The sequence below is a fragment of the Lingula anatina genome, chromosome 6 (genome assembly GCF_051362555.1).
Source record: "Lingula anatina isolate TDL-2025a chromosome 6, LinAna3.0, whole genome shotgun sequence".
In the NCBI taxonomy this organism is placed as follows: Eukaryota; Metazoa; Brachiopoda; class Lingulata; order Lingulida; family Lingulidae; genus Lingula; species Lingula anatina.
In genome coordinates this window covers 9,324,586-9,349,410 of record NC_141772.1, presented here as the reverse complement: position 1 = coordinate 9,349,410, position 24,825 = coordinate 9,324,586, and the positions used below count along the sequence as shown (strand labels likewise).

General features: G+C 38.7%; 1 protein-coding gene across 10 annotated transcripts in view; it reads left to right on the top strand.

Annotated features, from left to right (window-relative positions):
* LOC106158956 (cysteinyl leukotriene receptor 2) overlaps window positions 1-23,307 on the top strand; it is a 39,427-nt gene extending 16,120 nt beyond the window's left edge. For 3 of the 10 annotated variants that reach the window (XM_087015737.1, XM_087015736.1, XM_087015735.1), the window contains one exon: window positions 20,876-23,307. In XM_087015737.1, the coding sequence (XP_086871863.1) occupies window positions 20,920-22,254 (1,335 nt within the window). In that variant the 5' untranslated portion in view covers window positions 20,876-20,919 and the 3' untranslated portion in view covers window positions 22,255-23,307. Of the gene's footprint in view, window positions 1-7,924; window positions 8,733-17,254; window positions 17,399-17,443; window positions 17,562-18,937; window positions 20,246-20,371; window positions 20,585-20,875 lie in introns of those variants that run through there. The other 7 variants (XM_013535086.2, XM_087015740.1, XM_013535088.2 and 4 more) reach the window with 7 other exon arrangements.
* The last annotated feature ends 1,518 nt before the right edge of the window (window positions 23,308-24,825 follow it).

Below are 24,825 nucleotides of genomic sequence, written 5' to 3'. Positions count from 1 at the left end.
CATAAAATATCAACCCTGTTAGTATTACTTCCAGGAATTTCTGGTAGCGACATACCAAAGTCTTCAACCTCTAACGAAAAACAAAAAATCGAAATTAGCCACTTTTTCGCCGTGCGCGAGGAAACAATCGAATGAGTGATAATCTGTAAACAGCCCACACAGGACTCGTCTGTATTTTTTGGCCACCAGCAAAACCCGTCATCTAAACGACATATTTGCTGCATTAGCTCTACGTAGATTGTCTTTTAAAGCTTCAGTGTTGCTCTTAATTTTGTTTCCTAAGGCTCCCATCGAGTCAATAATTTAACCTATTTTCTCTTCTAACCTCGCCTCACTTAAGAACAAATGCAAATAAAATCGTATATTTCAGATCCACAATAATAAAAGATAACAATGATTCATTAGACATCTAGATGGATAAAAAGCTCGCTGATCAAATGATCGTCGCCTAAGAAGTGCTTTGATTTATTGCTGATGGTCCATTGCCTGAAATAATGATGCGCTGCGGCTACAGGCATCCATGGTACTAAGCAAACGTAACTGAATATCGTACTATAGAGATGTAGGTGGATAATAATCCTACCTTTTGTCCTCAAAAACAAAACGGCTTATTGACTTCTTCCTACCTTTCTCCTCAAAATGAGAGTTTAGACTCTGAGGAATACATAATGTCTCATTTTCTTTGCAACTGGTGAAAGATTGCTCTAACACGTTTTTAAATTTCACGAACGGCAATTATTATTATTATTATTATTTTTGCTCTGGGTAAAAATTTAATCTAGAAAAACGGAGGTAAAAGGCCCACTTTGTTTCAGAAAAAAGGAACTTTGAAATTACTGGCTAAGGGCATGAATATCTACATGTAAGTAAACATACAGACAACACTGGTACAATGTAAACTTATATATATTTTCAGACATTAAAAGAGGAATTATCTTACAATTCACTCACTCTCTTCGTTCAAATAGAGTTGTGGGATCACATTATGTGCATGTATTAAAGATAGAATTTCCAGCTTTTTAAACACATCATCAGCATTACAATACGACTATATTTAGCTACTCTCCCAGATACCGGTAGATGATTCTGAAAAAGTACCTGGCTTTTGTATTGTGGGGTCGGGAACCGTACTTGACATACAGCAGAAAATAATAGTTTGCCATTCTTGCCTGCAGGTGCTTCAAGACCGCAACACCATAACCTCTCCCTCTCTCTCTGTCTCTCTCTTTCTCTCTCTCTCTCTCTCTCTCTCACACACACACACACACACACACACACACATGCACAGGCACAGAGGTGACGGCACTTAATATTTCTCCCTGGCCTTCAATTTATATTCTTTTGTTATAAATACCAAACGAGAGCCAGTCAACGTGCACTTCTCACACTCATTCGCGCGAGAAGAATTGTAATATTTTTTTATTTGGACAACTCAACAATTTATCGACGAACAAAGTGATTTAGTAAACGGTCATCAAGTGATATGTACTCTTAGCTTCGTATGAATAAAGATAGTCATACAGGAGAAATTTTACACCACAACGTCCATCTTTACTGCATGCTGATTGAATTCAACAACGTACATAAATCATAAACATCAAACCGTCCAGGCACGCGGGCAAAACCATATACCGTTTGCTTATTTGCCGAGCACTGGGTTTTCGATGCGGCGACGATTTTCTGTTGTCCATCTGTGCTTAAAATGAACACAATGACAGTGATTTAGCGCATCATTGGGCAATAGATGACATCGTTCATTTACCTTTCATCACGGATTAAGTGGACAAATGTTACCATCTGCATCTGGTCAGCTGTTTCTCGTGTGCCCTTTGAAGTTGGTCAAAGAAATTATATATATATATATATATATATATATATATATATGACAAGATACGTGTACGCCATCGCCCTGCTCAACAACCGTGCTTGACATACAGCAGAAAATAATGGTTTACCATTTTTGTTGTCTGCAGGTGCCTCAAGACTACTACACCACCTCTCTCTCTCTCTCTCTCTCTCTCTCTCTCAAATACATATCACATTCTTTTCATCCTGTAATTTACATTCTTTCGTCACCTTCAAGCAAACGAGCACCAGTACACGCGCACACCAGGGCTAGAATTTTGTACACCTTTTCGCACATTTATTTTAGGATATCTTTTGTCCTAGTGACAATGATTCGGAATCGAACACGATCAAGTATTAGCTGAATTGGCAAAACCATTTCAACTTGTATATAGATAGTATCCTTCCTTATAAACCATTACGTTTTGTGTCTAGCATTCAACTTTCTTCCCTGTAAACATTTGATAAAATGTTTTATGTGAATTCGTGTAACATATGTTGAATTAACTAACTTGTGATACATGTAGACTCCCAAGTTTTGCTGTAGTAAGTCACTCATCATCACTATAAATAACTTCATGGGTAATGCAAATGTGTTCACGGCATCGTGAGTAATCAAATTTCACTTTCAAATTGTATGGAAATCGAAAGTACAGACTCGTTTGGTGTGGGGGAGGGAATAATCTGCACTGACATCTTAAGCAACATTCTTTTTTGCTTGTTCGCCCACTAAAACCTTATCATTTCCTCTTTGGCTTCATTATTGGGCTAAATCTAACGTTATTTCGACAGCCGTTACATCTATCTATCCATCTATGTATCTATCACGGGTAACTTGATTGTTTATACATGTATCTAAAACGGATACTTGTGCCTTTCTCCAATACAAAGGTCATGAGTTGATTTTTTTTTTTTTTTTTTTTTTTTTTTTTGGTGAGTAATTTTAAAGATATTCCGTTTCCGTCATCATCTTCTCATCACCACTCGTCAGCTTACAGCATAGTCCTTGCATTTTATGATCGAGATAATCACAGCATCACTCCTAAAACCATTGTCTCTATCAAATGCGTAGTCATATGATACCAGTAACTGTGAATGGTACTTTTTTTTCTACGGTGCGTCTCATTCCCGTCAGTCGTAACATCTACAATGTACGGTCGAGCTGTCTCAGAGATCATCCAATTTTATCATCATTTTAATTTCACAGGTCTAAAAAGAGTTGACTTTTTCCAGACCCCTCCCCTGCAGAGAGTACTTGATGAAAAGCTAAAAATAATGACATTTGACAGCAGTTGGGATCATCGTTTTTTATTAATTTTCAAAAGCGTACAGAGGGCATTAACCCCCCCCCCCCCCCGCCAGCATACGCATTATTAACTGTTTTGAACCATTGATAACTTAACTGCCACTGGCGATACATTGTTGGAGCCAAGCACGCCCAACTCTTGTCCGTTGGTATATAAGTCTTGCTTAAAATATTTTTGACAACACAAATGTCCCACATTTGTTGGATAACCCATAGTAAAATGTATAATTATGTAAAGATAAATGTATTATGATACGATTTTTGTTTAGAGAGAGTTATATTCATTAACAAGGGAAGTTGTTTTGTCTAACCATTCCTTCTTGCTGTACTCGGGCCTTCTATTTTCCAGTCACTTTGAGGCAATTTATTGTATATTTTGTTTAACAAGCTCAAGGTCAATTCACAACCGGAATACCTGTGGATATTGGTGTTTTAACCTATAGGGAAAGGTTACTGTACTTTAAAAGTCTAATGCAATCATCATTATCTGAGAACTACAGAAAGCATTAAACGTAGTTTCAGTTACGAAGTCGACGTGCAATTACAGCACTCGTTCACTATCAACAGGACGCTGCAAGGTATCATGGAAACTTTCATGAAATCAATTCTTTGTAATTTCTGGGAGGGAAATTAATATTCTGACCGAATATCTTGAAATCGGTATCTTTCTTCGTATCAAGTGCGGAGAGGGTATTCCTTTTGAGACATAGCATATTGTACAAAATGTAAACATCGTCAGTTATAGAAGACAGGACACTGGACGACAGTTTCCAGAAACCAATTGACCCACACACACACAAATTCTTGGAGACCTGTCACTTTAGATATCATGTGTCATTTGACCTTCTACAGTATATTAATTGGTCATGATTCGAATGATGACAGTTTCCTTGTTTTGAACGATAACTGAAAACTCTCTTCCATCTGAGACGTTTAGTTGTATGCCGCGCATCGAGTCAAGAAACTCACTGGATCAAAAAAAAAAAAAAAAAAAAAAAAAAAAAAAAAAAAACGTGTCCCATGTGTTGCATAATGACTGGAGAGAAACTAGGATCAAAGCTGATGACGTAAGATATGCAATCTACAACCCTTCACAATAGGTTCCAATCACTTTGTCTCCATGGCAACATTAATCAGTATCCACTTAAGCCATGCTCTTGGTCCATGCGATTGCTTGAAATGAGGGGTCTACAGAGAATATCGTTTAATAAATCCCTGTAAGGAAGGCAATGGTGATTTACTGGTCTTGTAAAACACAATTTCTATTGCAATTACATAACTTATGATTTCTGAAAGGGCACACATATGTCACAAGGTCAACTGAAGTTGTTTTGCGTTTTGTTCGAGCATCAGTTTTCAAAACAGGTGGGTTATTCATTCCAGATATAAAAGCAAACCAGAAATGTTTCAAGAGCCATAAAATGTAAACAGCCAATTTTACAGTAAAAGAACCAATTTGGCTCAGGCAAAGGAAGGTTTAAATTAATCATAAAGGATATGTCACTCAGGGTTGTTAGAGGTAATATGACCTGATCCAATATCTAAAACACGATATGTCCATAGGATATACATATATGACAATTCACATACTCAAAGCTACGTGAAACTATAGCTTACTTTTCATATGTGACCATTGCTGACCGAAAATACAGTATGCTAAATGTCTGCCCCCTTTGTTCTGTTTCTAACGAAATGTAGTATTGGGTAATTAGGAAAAAAAAAACGTACACGGTGGACTTGTAGAAGCACATGGGATTTCTTTCTCTTTGAAAAACACCTTTGATATACATAAGACGTTTTTTTTTTTACTTTCTGAAAATACGTGGCTTTTCTAGTGAAGTGACATTTTGACGGAAAGGACGAATGCAAACTCTAATTACACCACGAGAGAACGTTACACTGATAGCTCATGTCTGATATTCATTCTTAACAACGGTTCGTGTCTAACGCAAAACCGAAAATGTCAAAATGCTTGTCACTTCCCAGAGGTGACTTCCTCCAACAAAGCTGTTTTTCTCCTTTTGGAAAACGTTGACATTTACCTGGGTTCTGTAAACTGAATGAGAAAGAGGGAGAGAGAGAGAGAGAGAGAGAGAGAGAAAGAGAGAGAGAGAGAGAGAGAGAGAGAGAGATTTTTTTTTAAAATGCTGACATGTTACCCATCTATGTTAGCAATTGAAACATTTGGCCAACATTTGTTTGGTATGTGGTGTAGGTACATCGCGTTACCCTTTTTTTACCACTATTTGCCATGATATACCTCGATCCTGTGAGTATATATCCATATGACGAGTCTTTTTAACACACGCATGCGTATGCATGCACGCACAACTGTACATTTAAGTGTGTTTGTTTTCGTTTGTGTGTGTGTGTGTGTGTGCATGCGCATGTGGTTATGTGTTACCATCGGTCAAGTCCTCGTTTAATCTTTGACTCTTCTTTCGAACATTGTCTCTCGTTTTTCAATATCAGCTATCCGTGTACTGATCAATGGTAGATCACGCAGCCACACATGCATACATCTCCATTATGTAAACGCTACACAGGGAGCATCTGGGGTCTCATAAAACACAATGGTTAGATCAGCAAGGAGATACCAGGGAGAAGATATTTTGAGGTCAGTTCCACGTCACTTCCAGGGAAATGACTTTCAGAGAATTCAGAGAACAATCACCTTACAATTATGGCCTTATTCAACGCAAATGTGATGTCCCAGGTGATCAATTTCACATCTCGTTTTCCAATCATACTTTTGAAATGATTATGACCTTATTTGAACAAACATTTGCTTTTTTTGTAGAAAACGTAACATTAGTTGTACATGGATGTCAGTATAAGGTTATGCCATCCCTACATTTGCAAGGCTATGATGTGCCAAATTTTTAAATAAGATCATTGAAAAACTTGAAAGCTACCTGGAAAATGGCGCGCAAAATTTATAAAATCAGATGATCAGTGTACATACATGTGTATATATGAGAGAATATTTTTCTATTGTTTCTTCGCACTCAATCGAGATGTCAAAAGTCCAAGCCATGTACTATCGAAACCACGTTAATATATATATGTAATACCGTTATATATTTACTCCACTAATATAGCTGTGTTTGAAACGCCATCGAAATCTAAATGACATTCAGTGTCGGCATGAAACAGAACTCTCAAAATATTCTGTGAACCTCAAATCATAACTAGTATAAATCAGATCTTACGCACAAAAGCACATAAAAGTGAAAACTGCAACCCGCACGAACACACGAACGTAGCCTACAAGCACGCAATAATGATAAATCCGAAAATCTGATCGTTTTCATTTTTTGGAATACTGAAGCCACGCTGAAACGCGACAAACTCATTAACCGTGACCCCATTAATCCCGTTACCTTTCCTTACCAGCTGTCATCTGATCGGTATCAATAATGTAACCAAGGCAACATTAAATAACAATGTCCAATTGCTCACATACAACGCACACTGTCAGGTCGGACCAGAGCAAGGTCATCATGAAGATACCATTGTCGTACACTGTGAAGAATGACCCGGTACTTATTTTCTTTTTTTTATTTTCATTGATAGACAATAGGTAAACTTTACACAACATGTGGCAGTGACGGACTATTGATACCCGAGTCTGAAACGGAACGGATAGCGCGAGGACCAGTGACGAAGGGTTAAAAACAGAAGTTGATTTGCCATTTTCCCCCTTCCCCCATGAATGTTTGCTGTTTATGAGCATGAATCTGTGGGCTTATGATTTTGTTCTCTCTCTCTCTCTCTCTCTCTCTCTCTCTCTCTCTCTCTCTCTCTTAAAAAGTGTGATTTGGAACACAGACACTATTTTCTGGGTCTGTCTCTGAATACGTTCTTGTAGTCGTTTATCAAGTGGCCTGATTCGATTCCTGAAACGATTTCATCTCTTAACGTTCACTGATAGAATCTTACCCGGTTGGAAAAGTGGTATCAAGTCAGTTAATTACAAAATTATGCGTTCTGCTGCGTTGGTTTGCTCATGCGATCCCTTTCTTTGCATATTTATCCCAGAGTTCCAATATTTTCTCTGAATTGCCCGCCGTAATCCAACGCGAGGAAATTTCTCCATCAATCATCCTCCTCAATTTACTTGTGCATCCATCGTGGCGAGTTTGAACGACGCTGATCCATGCCCTAACTGTAGCCGATGGCTTTGACGTGTATGCACTGGTCTGGCAGTCGAACCAAGTGTTCAGGACGACTGGTATTTTGCTGTCCCTTTTTATGACGTCCCTTTGTTTGAACAGAGCGTATACCTGTACATATAGGGCTGTAGCAATACAGGCATAGCTGATCTTGAAAAGTAAACATTTTGTGTGGCTTTTTTTCTTTTACAGAAGAACTAGTTTTCCTGTCCAATTTTGGTGGTTCTTGGTTCAATTAAAATTGGTTTATTTCAAGTAAATTGTGCACGAATTGCTCTGAGAACAACCTGTGGCTGTGACGGCAACCAGTTCTGTTGTTTTTTAAAACGACATTAAATTTGTCTTAGGCCTAGATTAGATTTAAAAGGAATACGCAGAACTGCTGTAAGGCTTTTTAGCGTGAAATCGTTTTGCTGACTCCAGAGCCTTGAATATAGTTTTTTATGTTGTAAAACAATTCATCATTGCATTAGCCTAATATAAAACTTGAAACCTTACATACGACTGCTTTTCTTGCATTCACATTGACGCTATTCGATTGGCTTGCACACAACCAATGAGCTAGCTCTTCGGGTACATATTACGTAGAAAATGTGTATTTTTTCAGTTAGACTCACGGAGCCACCGGCATTGCTTTTAACTACATTTCGGGTTGCAGCTAATTAGTTTCAATTGGACCAGTTTCGAAAGGTCACTCTATGATATTTTGCCCGTGCTTTGGAAATAAATCCACCGTGAACTTTCACGTAGCTATCATAAAAAGGTTTCAGAAGCCAGGGTGAGGTGATCAAACATCCAAGAAGAGGTTGCAGTACTTCGGAGGCGATGAATAATGAAGTGCTCGATAAAAACGTTTAGGCTTCAATGGATATACCAGACTAACCATCTTTTATGAGCAGTTGGGCCATTGTGTAATTTCGAGTATATAAGACACAGCTTACAACGAAAATGCGCTTGCGGTTCATACCCATGGTAGACACGTTCGTTCACTTGGCGTGAGCAAGAGAGTGCTTGTTCAACTTGCTTCTAATTTGAACTCTTCAACGCACAGTGGCTATTTAATTTTTCTGCAATGAACAAATATGAGAAGGGAAATGCCCCCAGAGAGTAAAACGATATGAAAGTTCAGCTGGATGTAAAAAAAGCACTTGAAAAGGTTCAGACTCGTCCACGAGTTCTCGACCATCTTGAACGTCCTCGTCAATCAAATATCTGTAGGATTCATTAAAATATGACACTGCCTCTTATAAGCAGCAGAATTAAGAAACTTGACTTGGAACTTAAGTTTTAAAACAGATAACTGCTAGTCTTTTTTAGCGAGACATGACAGTGCTTTTCATGGTCGGTGTTATAAGCATCGCAAACCACGGATAAAGAACGCGACTTTTGCCCAGACTCAGTTATACGTAAGTTTATTTTCTTATTTACTTGTTGACATCTATTTGAGAAATGAAAACTGTCAAGCTTTGTGTTCAGTATCCCTATGTCCGTTTCCTAATGCTGCCAGTATTGTAGTCAATGGGGGGGGGGGGGGGGGGGGGGGGGGGGGGGGGGGGGGGGGGGTAACAATGTTTAGCCTTTTTTTCAATGCAAACGGTATAGTTATTTTCTTAAAATATAATTCATTTGCAGTACCCAGAGGCGGGGATAAGGAAGGGAAGGTAGCCCACCAGTATCTTCTCAAATGAAAACTTCGAAAGTATTTATAATGAAATTCACTCTAAAAAATTGAACAACTTAAACTGAATTGTTCAGCGTTTTACCTGTATGAGCGAACGCATACGAAGGGGATCTGTCGCCGATAAGCACAGATTAAAACGAAGTTCGTATGCATTGACTTGTGAATTCATCTAAAAGAAATACTTTCATTCTACTGATTGGAAAAATACATTTGATATCTCATCAGCAGATTTCACGGTTAGCAAACATCGCGCCGTTATTCCCATACTTTCATTACCCAAATTTAATATTCCAAGATTTTTTTGGGGGGGGAGGGGGGCACACTGACTTTGTGTTCAAAATACTGATTTGCTTTCTTCCTGTATTGTCGTTTTTGGCCTAACATTCAAAAAGAAAATAGATTTAGAGTAAAAGTTATTTCTGCAAGTTCGAAATCCAAAGAGCAGCAGATGGTATACCGACAAATAATTTAAAGGATTTTAGTTTTCCGGACTATCTGGATTGTGGTTACAAATCAGCAGGTCAGTGGGCCAAATTGCATTTTTCCATGTAAATGATACATTTGCAACTAAACTCATTTTCAAACTGGAGGGACAAAACTCTTATGTAATTCCTACGTTTTCAGTGAAAGCTTCGCAATTCCGAAATTCAAAAAGTGTTTTTAAGAGAAGATATGAAAAGTGAAACCGCCGCATACAGAAACACTCCCAGCAGATTAGTATTGACCATAGAAATTAACGCTGGGTCCAATGTATTTAGTCAAAGAATCACATATTTCAAATGGCTTTCTTTCTCCATTTCAGTCACAAATATGTATTCAGCTCACCACTTTTGCCGCTGGATTGCTTTTAACCTCTTACTTTAGCTTGCTAAAAGCTGTCTAAATTGCTCTAAATTGCATCATACGAAAATTGAAAGTGAAGAGTCCTATGTGACACTGATCTTCACACAATCAATTCCATGACACTTATAGCAACACGTGAATGAGTTATTAAGGGTAAAAATCTTTGCGAGGGATATAGCGTTGTTCAAGGGAGATGCATTGTAGAAGTACATTGTTCTAGTGTTAGATCACCTATGCATATGAGTGTTTTTAATTTGTTACGGGGGAACGAAACCCAAAAGACGAAAGGACGTACATTTTACATGTACAAGTGTGCAATATGCTAACATGATAACTATAAGAGCGAAAACTGCTGACATTTTTACCGACAGGTGTTTGAAATCATTGCGCGCTTTCTTGACTGAATGGGCGTGTAATGACCACTGTAACCTTGCTCTTGTTTGGCTTAGCAATAATAATTTATGATCATTATATACGTTATACAAAAATACAAGATATTATTTATAAATTACTTCATATTTATATACATGGTCCTTTGTCTCTATCGTCAAAGTACGAGATAATGTTTCGTTTTGCCCTATATATTTGTGTTACAGCATGTTGACCCGTGCACCTAATGTTGTTATTTTTTATGAGAAATTGATGTAGTTGCGATAGACGTTATTTATAATGGATACAATCTTAATGTAAGTCTCTAGATGCATACTACCTTCTCTGTGGAGAATACGAATTAGCTTATGTGATATTGGGCATGCAAATGTAATGACAGGATTAATAATAATTGCAGAATATAGATATCATCATTATGGTATCATTATAGTCATCATCATATCAGTGGATTACTTTAAGATGTCATCCATGAAATATTATCGCAGGGATTTTTTCCCATTTTTTATCACTGTTGTTCAAGGAAAACGCTTCCTGTAGATGACAAGACATATACTGGTAATATGCTAGTACACTGCATAAGACCTATAGTTAATGTGTGAGTGGATCCAGAGGGGAAAATTTACACCGGTCTGCCTTCATTTATATCCACGTATTTTTCTTCATTGTGCCCTAATCTTGCCCCCACCCCACCCCTACCCCCACCCCCACCCTGTGTCCCCCACAGACCTCCACCGAGAAACCGACCACCTGTGTAACTAGTAGAACCGAAAATTTGACGCATCATCTGCGTCTCACTTATTCACTAAGGGAACATTCTCAGAGCCCTATCGCAACAACTGTGGATCGATCTATCTCCAAGGGAGGATTCTGACTAAATTGTAATCAACTTAAGCTGCTTAGATGTCTGTCACGCCTAGCTAAGCTGCTAGGGGATAATTAACTATCGTTTAGCAGCTTCAGTAGGCGTGTCAGACATCTCAGCCGCTTAAGCTGACATCAATTTAGCGAGAAACCTCTTGGAGATGAATCGATCCTGTTAAATCGATCTAGGCATGGGAGCCCAGTCTTATATGATAGGCTACTTGCGTCTTGCACTTTGGTACTCATGCAGTGTTTAAACTAAGTGTCTAGCCTTTTTTGAGTAAACTGTGTACTGGTACACACACGCGTCAACACTACTGAAACTTTGATAAATGATACAGGCACGACCAATGGCCAGACCTCTGATGTAGGCATCGCTCATGGTGAATAACATCCAATGAGGTAATACACCTCCGCAATATAAGTGTAAGTTAATTGGAAATGAGACGCCATTTACATCAAACTGACAAAGTTTATTTAATGGGCTACAGGACGCTTTAGATCTTCATTTAATTGAAATGATATCAATAAAATATAATAATAATAATAATAATAATAATAATAATAATAATAATAATGATATTTTCCTTAGAAATGTCTGCAGTCTCTACCACCACCCAAAACCGATGAGAAAAGTACGTTCCACGAACCTGTTCTCGAGTTCTATATTCAAAGTTACAAAATTTTAACCACCACGTGTAAAAGTCATCTACATTTATATCCCCATAACATGTGCGAGAGTGACTTATAACTAGAAACTTAGAATTAAAAAACGGGTTTCTGGAATTGTGAATATGTGAATGCTTTTAAGTATAGTTTACCTTGGTGATAGTGGATAATTGCTGAAAAATCCCAGGAAATTTAATAAATTTACTTTATGAATGTCTAACACTCATTGCCTTCCTTTAAGCGCTTATAGGAACTTAAAGCATGACTTTGGCCTACATTTCATACTGCAGTCTAAAGCTTCAATGACTTGCAAAAAGCACAAAGATGTAATGTCATAAAATACAAATTATATCTTTTATACCATTGCTGTAATAGTGGTGCAATTCCCAAACGATTTTCCGGGAAATATCGATAGCCATAGTACGATCTAATAACGGAGAAATGAGCGGAAGATTTAGTGAAAGTGACAATGAGATCAATGCAACATTTGTCAAGATCCGCCTACAGGATTCTCGTTAGACGGGTCGTGTATTGAGATTGATCTTGATGCTGGCTATGTCACGTTATATCTGGACTTTCTTGTGGTCATACCAGACTGGACCTCTCTCCTGCATAAGTCTGCATACCCTGTGCTTGTGTATGTTCCAAACCCTCTGTGGATAATTATAACTTTATACTTTTAATTATTTTACATCGTATGAATGATTTTTTTTCTTATTTTATATCGTATGAATAACGCGGTATAATGAAATCTTAACACACTGCGGCTTGAAAGCCCCTTTACCTTCTGGCGATGTTCTTATAGTTGAAGTATTTGAATACGCCCCGTCTGTCGTCTGCTTGTAAAAGGATTCGTTAAGGTGTGTGCGCGGGTGATGATAAAACGTTAGTCAATATTGGAACCGAAGCAAACTACATTCTTGGGAGGTGGTGGCAGGGTTCTGACGTTTAAGGGCTCATTTCCAACGATTAACACGCCTCCTCTTGGCGTTGAGTAAAAAACATAAAAACCTGGTGATGATGCGAGTACGTTGAAAACAAGAGGAGGCGTGTTAATCTGTTTAACTGATTGCATTTCCCGAGGAATTGGATCGATCTAGGTAGATCGATCGTTTCATTGGGAGTGAGCCCTGAGTAAGCATATTCACATATCATGATCATCGACAGGAATTACAAATCGCCTTGGGAAGAAATTAGGTCTTAGTGAAAAATTAAGGTTTAGTAACGTGTTATGATAATATGAGGAATCCCCCCCCCTCAGATCGTAAAAGAAACCGAGCATATTACGATATTTCTGGTAACACTGCTGTCCTATGTGGTGACAGTTAATACAGCACGTAGTAATTTGGATCATTTACTAGCTCTTGGACGTCAAATGTCGGCTACGCACATTTACTAGTACCCATGTATTTTCAGTCGTCAAGGTTTAATTACATCGCGTTCTTTATACGATGTAATATAACTGAAATTAGCTCCAGAATATGAAAGAACGCGATCCTGAGTTGTGATGCCTTTTGAATTTACTTCCACCTCGAGACAATGCGCCTTTTGTCTTTACCGCCATGAACAGCAATTATTTCCAGAGTCATCAAAAAGAAGCGTAGTCGCCATAGCAACGGCTCACAAGTGGTGACAATACAATGGGGGCGATTAGTGAAATCACCTATAATTGTGCGGTTCGATCTTTAGCCAATTCAAAAGAAAAATCCCAGGAAATCGAAGTCATTTCTCCTTTCAATGACGCATAGAACGTGATTTAAGAGAAGATGGCCCGTTTCATAACTTCATATTGTATTTCAGAAAAGCAATCAAAGGCTACACTTGTCAGTAGTGTGAGCGTTTTTCACTCCTCACATGCGCGATAAAAATATGAAATAGACGACGTACGTTTAACTTGAAAGGTGGTGTTTATTGCTGGTGGCAGTGTGTGTGTGTGTGCGTGTGCGTGTGTGTGTGTGTGTGAGAGAGAGAGAGAGAGAGGTTTATTCAAACATACAGTCATAATGCATCTAACTCTGACAATTCTATGATATAGTGTGCTTGTATGTCGCAATTCAGGCAAGCCGGCACAAGTACACGTTGTCCTATTTTATTGCAAATATACCCTTGTCTCTCTGCCGCTGTGTTTTACAAAGCCAGAGTTATCTGCTGAAAGGAAAAACACGTTCAGGGTACATGTACCACTGAATTGCAAATTTTGTATGTGTACCCGACCTTGCCATGACCTTTCCATGACCTTTCCATGACCCCTCCCCGCCGCTTCTTCCCATCGTTCATGTGTGGAGTAGGTGTAAGACACAATGTTGTTGCCAACATGTGCCCGCTAGGTTGCCAAAAATGAAATCCGTTTTCCGCTTTTATGTAGTTCAACGTGTGTGTGGGCCACGCGATTTACCGGAACGTATGACAGAGCAGTTGTTCGACCTCGAACACATTAGTGCAGCAATGAGTTTCAGATGGTTGCCCACATGGCGTTAATATTACACTTTAGTTAGGTAAGGTCGTTAATGTCAGGCACCTACCAACATATATTTTATCACTACATAGAGAGTGAAGTGGATATTATCAGCTGAGAAATAACGGGAAATGCCATAACAGTCTCTTCTAATCAAAATCACCCGAGAGGGGGCAAAATAGTAAGTGAACAGTTATGCTTAGATAAAATCTGGAGACGCCATTACCCAATAAACAGTTACATATACCAGACTCTATAAATGTAGATAAAAGATGTCCTTCCTTATGATCAAGGGCATGCAACTCTTACACCAAGAGGTGTGCATCCGGCCACTGTATACACGTGGTTTCCACGCGGCAGTACCACCTGTAGATGTTTGCAGGGGACAGCAGTGCTGTTACATAAGCAGACAAGGTTTTTAGTCAGAAATGCATTGAGCACATCATTTACATTTTCTCGCATTCTTAAGAACTATTCGGGCAAAATTAAAGGGATTCTGTAATTAAAGGATACTAAGGTTCTATTATAAAATAAGTGTGATTATTTGTTGTGTAAGGTAAAATGTCTGTAGAAGGGAAAGCTATGTTAAAATCGATAATCTGGTGAAATATCAACCGACCGTGTATTGCAAGAAGCAGCAGCCAAAATTGACAGAAAAAAAAAGATATTTTTGGCAAAAAAAGGCAAGACGGTACAGGACTAGAATTTTGTTTTTCATTTTAAGCAAAATGCTGAATGTTACTCAGTTCGGATTAATCGTGTAAAAACCAGTTCCAAAAGAAACGAAATTCCCGAAATAAAAAAAAATCACTTGATTACAGCCTCGTTTTCCTACACACTCCTTAATTAATAGTGATTCCGTATAAGAATAGTGAGAGTGATTTAATATACACATTTTCTCGGTAATTACTACGCAGGGTTTCAGCGCACTATCTAACTGCCCATACCAAGCAATATTTGTCTGTGAACGAATCCTTTAACTGCAATATAGAGCCTGTCGTGGGCGCAATAATGGGAGGTAATTTTACGCTCGCCGTGGTATTCAGGCGCCTGACATAGCTTAATCAAACGAGCTAAAGCCTACTGTAAGCTTGGAAGCCAGAAATTGCAGAAACTGTCATTGCGTTTTATGTTACAGTTGCACGAACTGAATCCCCCTCCGTAAAAAAAAAAAAAAACAAAAAAAAAAACAAAAAAAAAAACTTCGCAGCAAGAAATTAAAGAACTATTTATAAAAAAAATACCATCCTCTCTGGGGAATGCAACTTATTACGTTCTTTTAATTAGTTTGGCCATAGCTAGCGCCTGCCGTGTTGACTTCTGTAGTGTGTAATATAATGCAATAATGATCAGCACTTGATTACGGCAGATACATGTACGCAGCGGCCCGGTACATATTCATTCCAAAGCCTGGTTTGTATTCGTGTACTAACAATGGTTTCAGAATTAAATGAACGTGGCATATTTGTAACCTCTAAATATACACAAAGAGATGGATTATTTTCTGAAAAATTAATGCGTGGCTTCGAAACGTAGTAGCGCAATTTGATTTACCTGCAGTGTTTGAACGCAATTAGACCAATCTCAGCGTTGGGATACCACCATAATTTGACCTTCTGTGCAAATTAAATCACACGCTGATTTTTTAAAAATATTTTGATATATTGCGTTAAAACGGGTTCAGTAACAGACAACCTATGTTTGGAAACATTTGAAAAAATCTACTGCCGCAATGTCGAAAAGACTCTGTAGATGGCGCTTTATAAAGATGACCATTTCGGACAATGTCACGGAGGAAACCCGCGAGGTGTATGCAACTGATATCCCGGAAACGATTGAACATGAAATTCAATTTGCAAATCTAATGAACAGGTTTATTCAGTTGATCCCGATACGAATTTGACCTTTGTTTAAGCTGACGCTGACGCTGAAATGCTGTTTTCTGGAATCGGAGGTCCGATCTTTAAAGTGGTCATTAATATAACAAGGGCCAAGCGGAAGTGCTCTTATCGAGATTGATGCTTAATCTGTTATGAACAATAGAATATTATACCTCTTGTGGCGTTGCCCGGTCAATGCTGCCTGACCTTTTTTCAATAGTATATCTCTCTTGCTCGAGTGTTGAGAATTGGCGTGTAATATTTTTCAATCAGGGCAACTCGCCTTTGAACCACATTAGATAAATATGCGGAAACGAAACAAGTGAGTTGGCCCATACCCTGATATGCTAAAGGAGAGGAGATAAGATTGAGAAATTTCAGATTTTGATCGAATTTATCTTGTTAAAACTTGTTAAAATGAAATGAAGGTTATCTGTTGTGTACACGCCAGCTTGATTGCAACTACAAGTGGCCATACCACTGAAACAGGTGTGACAGGAATGGTAGTCCGCTAGGAACTGAGGCCTATTACTTTGTACAGCTGACACTCGTCCCATATACTAACCCCAATACCCCGACTAACCCTAACCTGTGCCAATCATATGGGACCCCGGACTTCCATTCCAAGGCCTAGGACCATTCCTGTCACACCGGTCAAGATTCCCTTCATCGGAGCACCATGTGAACACAGCCAATGTGAGCACCGAAACGTAAAATATATCGGCTTATTGCCCACCAAGAAGAAAGTAGGAACTTATTTCATAAATTCATTCATGATAAAGGATGATAAATGACTTAACATCTAGGTATGGCATGAAACCGAAGAACGGACGATAGATTCAAACAAATGGCTCGTTGTACACAGACCAATCACAGTAATAAAGAATGTGACCAAAGCAAAAACCAATGTGCAGCGGTATTATTTAACGGTCATCTGAACAACTAGTCGCTATCAACTGTTGAAATAATTGTTGTTTTTTTTTAACTTTTCATGGCAGTTCGCCATCACACACCCATTTATCTAAAACGTGCTAAGCATGTGTACTAGAAATGTGATACTTTGAAAACTATTTAACGCAGTGGTTTACTAGAAGTACGAAAAAAATAAGACCATGTTGCGCTGTAAGTTACCCGGTATTCCTGTGAACAATAACATTCAGGTCTCCAAAGTGTTCATGCACTTAGTTCAGGAAATTCCGGCATTTTGGACATTTCTCCTGTGTCGAGTATGTTACAGAATTGCTGTTTGGCAGGCAGACGATCTTACTGACTTCCTAAAGGACGTCGAGAATGGTATCATATTTTCAATTTATGGCTGTAACGTTGTTGTTGTTGTCTCTTGCAATTAATTGTCTTTTTATCTCTGAGTTCAAAGAATTCGTTTGGAAGGAATATTGAATTGCCCTGAAACTAAGAAGAGAGACAAACAATATGACGTAACAGACAACTCCACAAGGTACAGATCTCAAAGACTTTGAAATCTATTTAGGGGTTTAGTAGAAGTATTAAGAAAAGTTGAAAGAGTAACACTATTAACTGACCAGAGGGTGCTTTACTAAAGTGATTTTTTTCAACTGTTTATATGTTGACTTGTTCAGCCTCAGTACTCCTTATGCACGATGTATTTTTAATGTAATACCAATACCAAGGTAACGTACATGTACTATAGCCAGCATGCTGGAGGAAACCCCTCATTCAAACATATCGTTTCTCTCTACATTTTTTTACATATTCGATCGTTCTTTTATGGGCAAGAGCGTAATCTGTTTTACATATTCGATCAGGTATCGGGTAACCCTGACCAGAATAGTCGGGTCACCTTGGTTGAATACGTTTTAATAGATTGGCCGGCCTCCGTTCTATGAATTTTCATAAACAGGCATGTCGAATGCCCGATTTTGGCGTAGCGCAGTGTTCTACATGTAGATGGGAGAAACGAGCCTGGGACTCGGCGTGTAAAGGAAAATATTGTCCACAACAGAGCTCGTTTGCTGACTTTGATAGTCGGAGAAGCTCGGGAAAAATCACCAGAAACTATGAAAGCACACAAGAGAGCGCACGCCCCCACCAAGACGAATAATTAACTCATGATTAATCGTTAATTTATAAATGGATCATCGCCAAAATCGAATCTCTTTCAAGTTATTTCTTTTTTGACATTTCCTGAAAATGTCATCAAAATCCCATTTATAACTTTCAGAGTTAGGCTGATGATGAACAAACAATCAAACAAACAGACAGACAACGGACGTGAAAACACAACCTTCTTAATTGGCAGAGCTAATTTGACGGTTTCTCATTTTGGTTCTTGGGGGCTTAACATGACCCTATTTTTCACACTTTTTATCTACAGGCAACAGGACTCCCAGTCGACACCGACAGCATAACATTATTAAGGAGGGGTAAAACAATATCCGCCACGCAGAGAACGCCGAGTACGTGCATAACTCAGTAATGCGTCTCTCTTTTTAGGATAATCATTTTAGATTAATTGTTTTATTTACTCCGAAGGTACGTGAAAGCCAACCTCTACACTGGTGGATGATTTACCCGTATATCAAATTAAGTTTATTTATCAAAGCAGGTAGAGAAATCAGTGGTTGATCGCACTGGTATGGTAGATTTGTGTTTAGGTAGGCTATAGTAAAGAAATAGCATGCATTTCGAACAGCAAGCTTTGACGACCTGTATTCACAACGATTTTTCAGCGCTTATCATTTGATTTCAGTAGAGTTTTCAGTGTATGAATGTGAACTAGCGGAAGTCTCGGTTAATCTTTAGGCCTATAACCTAGGTATTTTTTAAATGCAATACGTAAACAAAAGCGAGCGCCTTACAAACTATTGGTTTAAACAATACCCCGCCCCTATCAGAACTGTGGCAACTTTATAAACAATGAAAATGAAATTAAGATTGTTAATAAGGAAATGAAATGCACATTTACAGTTAAGATTTTTGGGCTCCTGCCACATTTGTATTAACTTATATTGGTTCGCCGGTTGTGGACAGCTGTGAGAATGGGCAAATAAATTGCAAATATTGTCGTACAATTTTATCAGGCGCAGAAACACTGCAGTTACCGATATTTTATAAGAGCACTGTATTGGTACTTGTATCCATGGGCCTTAAATTCCACACGTATCATGAATCACCATGTCTTTTGAAAATTGTTTTAGTGTCAGTTCTCCTATTCAAGGCCATCAAGAAGTCATATCTGGATGCCAACCTTTCAAAGTCATATCCTGAACTTGCAGCTCTCTCGTTTCTTTTTGTTGCGTGCTCTGTCTGTTTGCTTAAGAAAAGAAAACAAAACGCTTTTAAACGCTATAAGTTCGTGCACGCACGTAAATAGCATATTCTGTGTCAGGTTTCTGTCCAAAAAAAAAAAAAAAAAAAAAAAAAAAAAAAAAAAAATCCATACAGGAAAGATGGGGTTTATTTTTTATTTTCTCATTTCTACCAAAAAAGAGTTTGGAGATAAACTTCCTGAAATGATATCAATTTCGTTTGCTGATCGCATAAATATTTTTTTAAAACAAACAGCACGTTTACAGCCTGAAGTTATTAAAAGTGCCTTTGCACCCTTTTGACCGTGTCCAATAAACAAATACGCCAATCTCCTTATTTTTCATGAACGAAATTTACCTTTTAATTGAGGGCTTTGTTTACTTCATTTTCCGCATACTATTTTAGTGATATTGAATTAAGCTGCACCTTTCTGTTTGTGTATGTCCACTAGGGTCAGCGAACTTCGACTCCCACTGGTCATCATTTTGTACCTATAAGCTATAGAAAAGTATTTTGATCTGGCTTATTTAAATCTGCTATCAAAGGTCTATTGATCCGCAGCCATGATTAAAGAGCGCGACTTTGATTGACACGAAGACACGCTGAGAGCTCAATTGTCCACGAACGCTATGTTTTTCTTAAAGTCGCCTAAATATCTTTTACCAAAATTAAATCACCCAAGAAAAATAATGGCATCTCAATTTTGACACACTGTGGCCCTCAGTGATTTAGGTATTAAGTGGGATATCAATGAGACTTTTGTAAAGGTTGAGGCCAGTAATATGCTGCGGTGCCGTAGGTTCACACAAACAGACACAGCAGGAGGAATATGGAGTCCTCTTGAAAAAACAGGTAACAAAATCGAGTGCGTGATAAAGGTGATTTTAATGGGCAAGTTTCTAAAAAACCTTCCGCGTACAAAATGACGCCCAGTAAACAAAATAGGCACATTAACGCACTTGTACGTCACAGCTGATGAAATATTATTTCATTTTGGCAGGACTGGTCACACCTTTTTCGATATTTATTCCGTCGGTTTCTCGGGGTGTCATATTGGTCTCGCATGGTAGCGAATGTCCTCTATACGATACCTTTCACTGTTATTCTATTCTATTGCCAGGAAGACGTCTTATAATACAGAAGGCACAGTAACACTGAACTCGGAGGAAGGCGGTTGAAGTAGTATGACTAGTGATTACGATGATTATGATGATGATGATGATGATGATGATAGTGACTATGATGATAATAGTGCTGGTGGTATGGTGGCCATATAATGGGATATAGGCCGCAGAATTAACCAGTGCTTAAAAAACAGTATTTCTTGATCTTGGGTTGTGCATGTTTATCGATTTATAATTCCCTCAGCTTTCAGATGCAGGTATCCTATTTCAGTAAGTAACACGACCACTACAAAAAAGATTAATTTTGATGGCGAAGGGATTTGAGATATGTTAATATTTTTTCTTTTTCTATTTTCAGATTGACATAGTGGGATATAGGATGTAAATCCATTAGCAGACTCAATGGCCATGTACAACAGTTTCTACGCCGCCGAAATGGGGTCTAGCATCTGCGACGAAGCTTCTAGCGGCTATAGTAGCAGCAGCGGTCTCGGTGAATTGGACGGAACGCTTAATGAGACATTGTTCGAGCGGGGGAACGCCTCGCTGGGGCTGACAACCTTTGGGGTTAACGGTTCAGGATGTGATGGGGGTATTAGCCAAAATTGGCCCATGTATTCCGCGATAGCGGCCAGCAACAAGTACTTCATTCCTATCGTGGTGTGTATCGGACTGATAGGCAACGGCGTCTCATTCCTGGTGTTTGTCTCCACGGGGATGCGCAAGCTGTCCACCAGCGTCTACTTAGCGGCGCTGGCGTTGACTGACTCAGGATTCTTATTCTGTATATTGTTTGGGGACTGGATAGAGCGGGTGCATGACGTCAATCAAACAATTCACAGCTGCCGCCTGATGGTTTACCTGACCTATGTTTTTAGTTTTCTCTCCGTGTGGTACGTCGTTAGCTTCACGGTGGAGCGTTATATAGCCGTCTGTTACCCGCTAAAGCGGCCCGAGATGTGCACGACGCAGCGCGCGGTTCTCGTCACCGTCACTCTGGCGGTGGTGGCGTTTGGCGGATACAGCGTCTCCATGGCGACCGTCTCGGTTCAAGAGATGAGGTGCGTCCCGAATTACGACAACCCCCAAGTGGCTAACATACTGAACTACGTGGACACTGTAGTGACCCTCCTCATCCCGTCTATATCTTTGTTCTATTTCAATGCAAGGATTGCCTACATTATAATCATAGCCAGCAAGAAACGCGGGTCCATGATGCGGGTGCCGAAAATGCACTTCCGGTCGGAGAGAGCCAGACACCATCTTCAAATGAACATAACCAATATGTTATTACTTGTATCTGTGGTGTTTCTATTGCTCTGTGTCCCCAGCTACGTGATAAGGCTTCGCCACCTTATGTTGAAATTTATAAACCCAAACTACGTCGCCCAAGAAATAGACGGAATAATGCAATTCCTCTCGCAAATGCTGTACTACACAAACTTTTGCATCAACTTTTTCTTGTACAGTTTTTCTGGTTCAAATTTTCGGAACGAATTACAGTACTGTTGCATACGACTCCACTTATTACCCCGAAGAACAGCGAGGTTGATGTCGTCATGGCGAAGCTCTCAGGGGTCGTCTGCCAAAAAGGGAGGGTATCTTGAACCACGCAATTGCCACGCATGCGCCAAAGCGGAATCCTATTCCATCCTTTCCAACGGAAAGATGTTACGTGTAGATCAACACAATGGACACGAAATGCATGAACTGACTCTCATCACCAAAGATTCGTGATGAAACATTACCTCTTAAAACTCTGATGTTAACAGAATTGTGCTTCATATATACTAAGTGAGACCTTAAAATACAAATGCTGGGTTACCGTCCCAGTTGTACATGTACATGTATATGAATGCATGGACAAACACGGTAATATTGTGCAGTACATGTGCAGGTACAAAAACATGTAAAAATTACAACATAGTTATTTCGCGTAAAAATATATATGCGGAAACATGTGAACACAAAATGTGTTTTGCAGGATGTCATGAGGAGTCAAGCTCACACTAGTACCGTGCGTGACTTGTCCGTGTGTGAATTAGGAATATTCGGTATCAGTCATAATGGATTTAATAAAAAAAGAAGTCATTGGGTTATTTTAGAAACACTCGTTATTAGAAGGCGCTGTTGATACATTGCTCGAAAACTTAACAAGCTAAGAACGAGTAACACGTGTGGGATGTTTACATTGCTTGATATAATACAGTTTGTGTACGTCTTCACATTTAGAAAGGTTATCTTAGAATTCTTAAGCACTTCCACACACAAAGGAGAAAAAAGTAATCAAAAGTCAATACAGTAATGCAGTATTACATAACCTATCCAATCGTCGATAACAAAAGCAAATCCATGCATCAGAACGATTTGTCAGATCAAGGAGCGCTTCAGAGAACTCTTATCCTAATGGAGACCTCTTTCTGGAATTCACTGTATGCTACGCACGTTATCCAGAACGAGATCCCCACGCAGCCGGGATGGCATTTCAAGCGTGGGAGATATCAGTAATAAGAGCGCTTCTGATTAATCTATAAGCTAATGAATAACGTTGCAACGTAATCTCGGGTAACTCAACTTCGCGGGATTTCCATAATTAGGCTTAGGATCTCTTGAGTGGATTTATTCGGATTATTTGGGAATTGTATAATTCAAACAATTTGAAAATTTCAAAGACTTGGTAATTTTTAAAAGTCAGTGATGGATTATACATTTTTTATATTTATGGCAATGTCGTATCTCACCAGTGAATAATGTAAATGCATTAGATTTCTAATTATAAATCGGCACGAAGTTTTCTTCGTTGTTTCTTTGTTTATTCCGCATAACTTCACAAACTGCTTTATACATGTAATTCATGCAACATTACGAACAAAGCAATCTCAACACAGAGTTTTACTAGGTGCGCTATGCAGTGAAATTACAGTAAATGGTTGTTTAAACAGCAGCTTTATCAGAGTTGTTACCTCTCCAATACTTCGATGCCCAACATTGCTCCCAGGTGAAACTTTCCTAGCAGATATCGAAATATTGCAATAGGTAACAACTCTGATATTAGGCCTTGTTTGAAGAAACAATTATTGAAACTTTGAATGAAATCTGAGAAAGGAAAGATTTTAAAAATTATCGAGAAATATAATTGATATGATGCATATCACTGTTACATAAGGCCATAAACTTTTTCGCATAGCATTTTGTTTTCTTGGCAGCTCTGGGTAGTTTTCGTGGGAATGACCAAGTGGATATTGATGAAGACACATGAAGTATGCAAGTATGTCTATGTTTTTCGTATATTGAAAGTACGGTAAGATGAACAATTATGTTTAAAACTAAACAGTGCCGATTTTCCTCAAGATCATTTACCTATAACATGCCATTTTTAATTAAAAAAAAAACTCCCATAACCCATCCGCTATGCTATACGTTAATTAACTTCACGGGTTGCAGAGGGATATTTTAGTACGGATCCTACTCTTTTTAACGATGTGTATTTTAAATGAATGAAATGTGTACGGTGAAATTGAATATAAACTAGCGAAATATTCCAAGAATCTAACAGAAGAGCCTTGTGGTATGTTTGCTGAAATTGGCAACGTAATGCTCACAATTTGTAATTATCTGTTACATCCCTACGAGGTCAACTTTTAAAACACTTGAGAATTCGCTGTGAATTCCTTCTGGTCTTTCTCCAAAAAACACAAACCCCACTGGAGTTTAAATAGCACTTTAAGATATCTCACTTGTAACAAAAATAAATCATCCTAGATAAGCTTTATTTGATGTTTGGTGTAAAAAGTCGTCCGTGTACAACCGCAACTGATTACAGCAACACATGCATAGCAATTATTTAAAGCAGTATACCTTTTAGACATCTTATAAATAGACTTTCATGAACAGGCAAAACCGAGCACCTTCCGTTTCGGCATACTTCGGAACTTCTCGGCTTACTCCGTGCCTGTAATTGTGGCAGGCAAAACAGCGCTCTCTTTGAAGATGAATCGGCAAATAACATATCTTCATAAAAAGGTGATGCCTCCGGATATATGCTTCGGTGGTGCACTGCAAAATACCCGGTATAATATACAAAAAGTCAGAGTGCGTTATTCGGACCACCACAGCGGGGCTCACCTGCTGGCCTTTTAACATTAAAATGCAGCGGTAAGGTTTGGCCTATACTAGTATTTCAGAACAACCTGATGGAACCATATCTTCCAAATGTCATCGCAAGCTAAGCGCGTGGAAGACAGTAGGCGATGAATAGCGAGACTGAAGCTGTGGACCTGTGGACGTAAAGGATGCAATTTTGTTTTG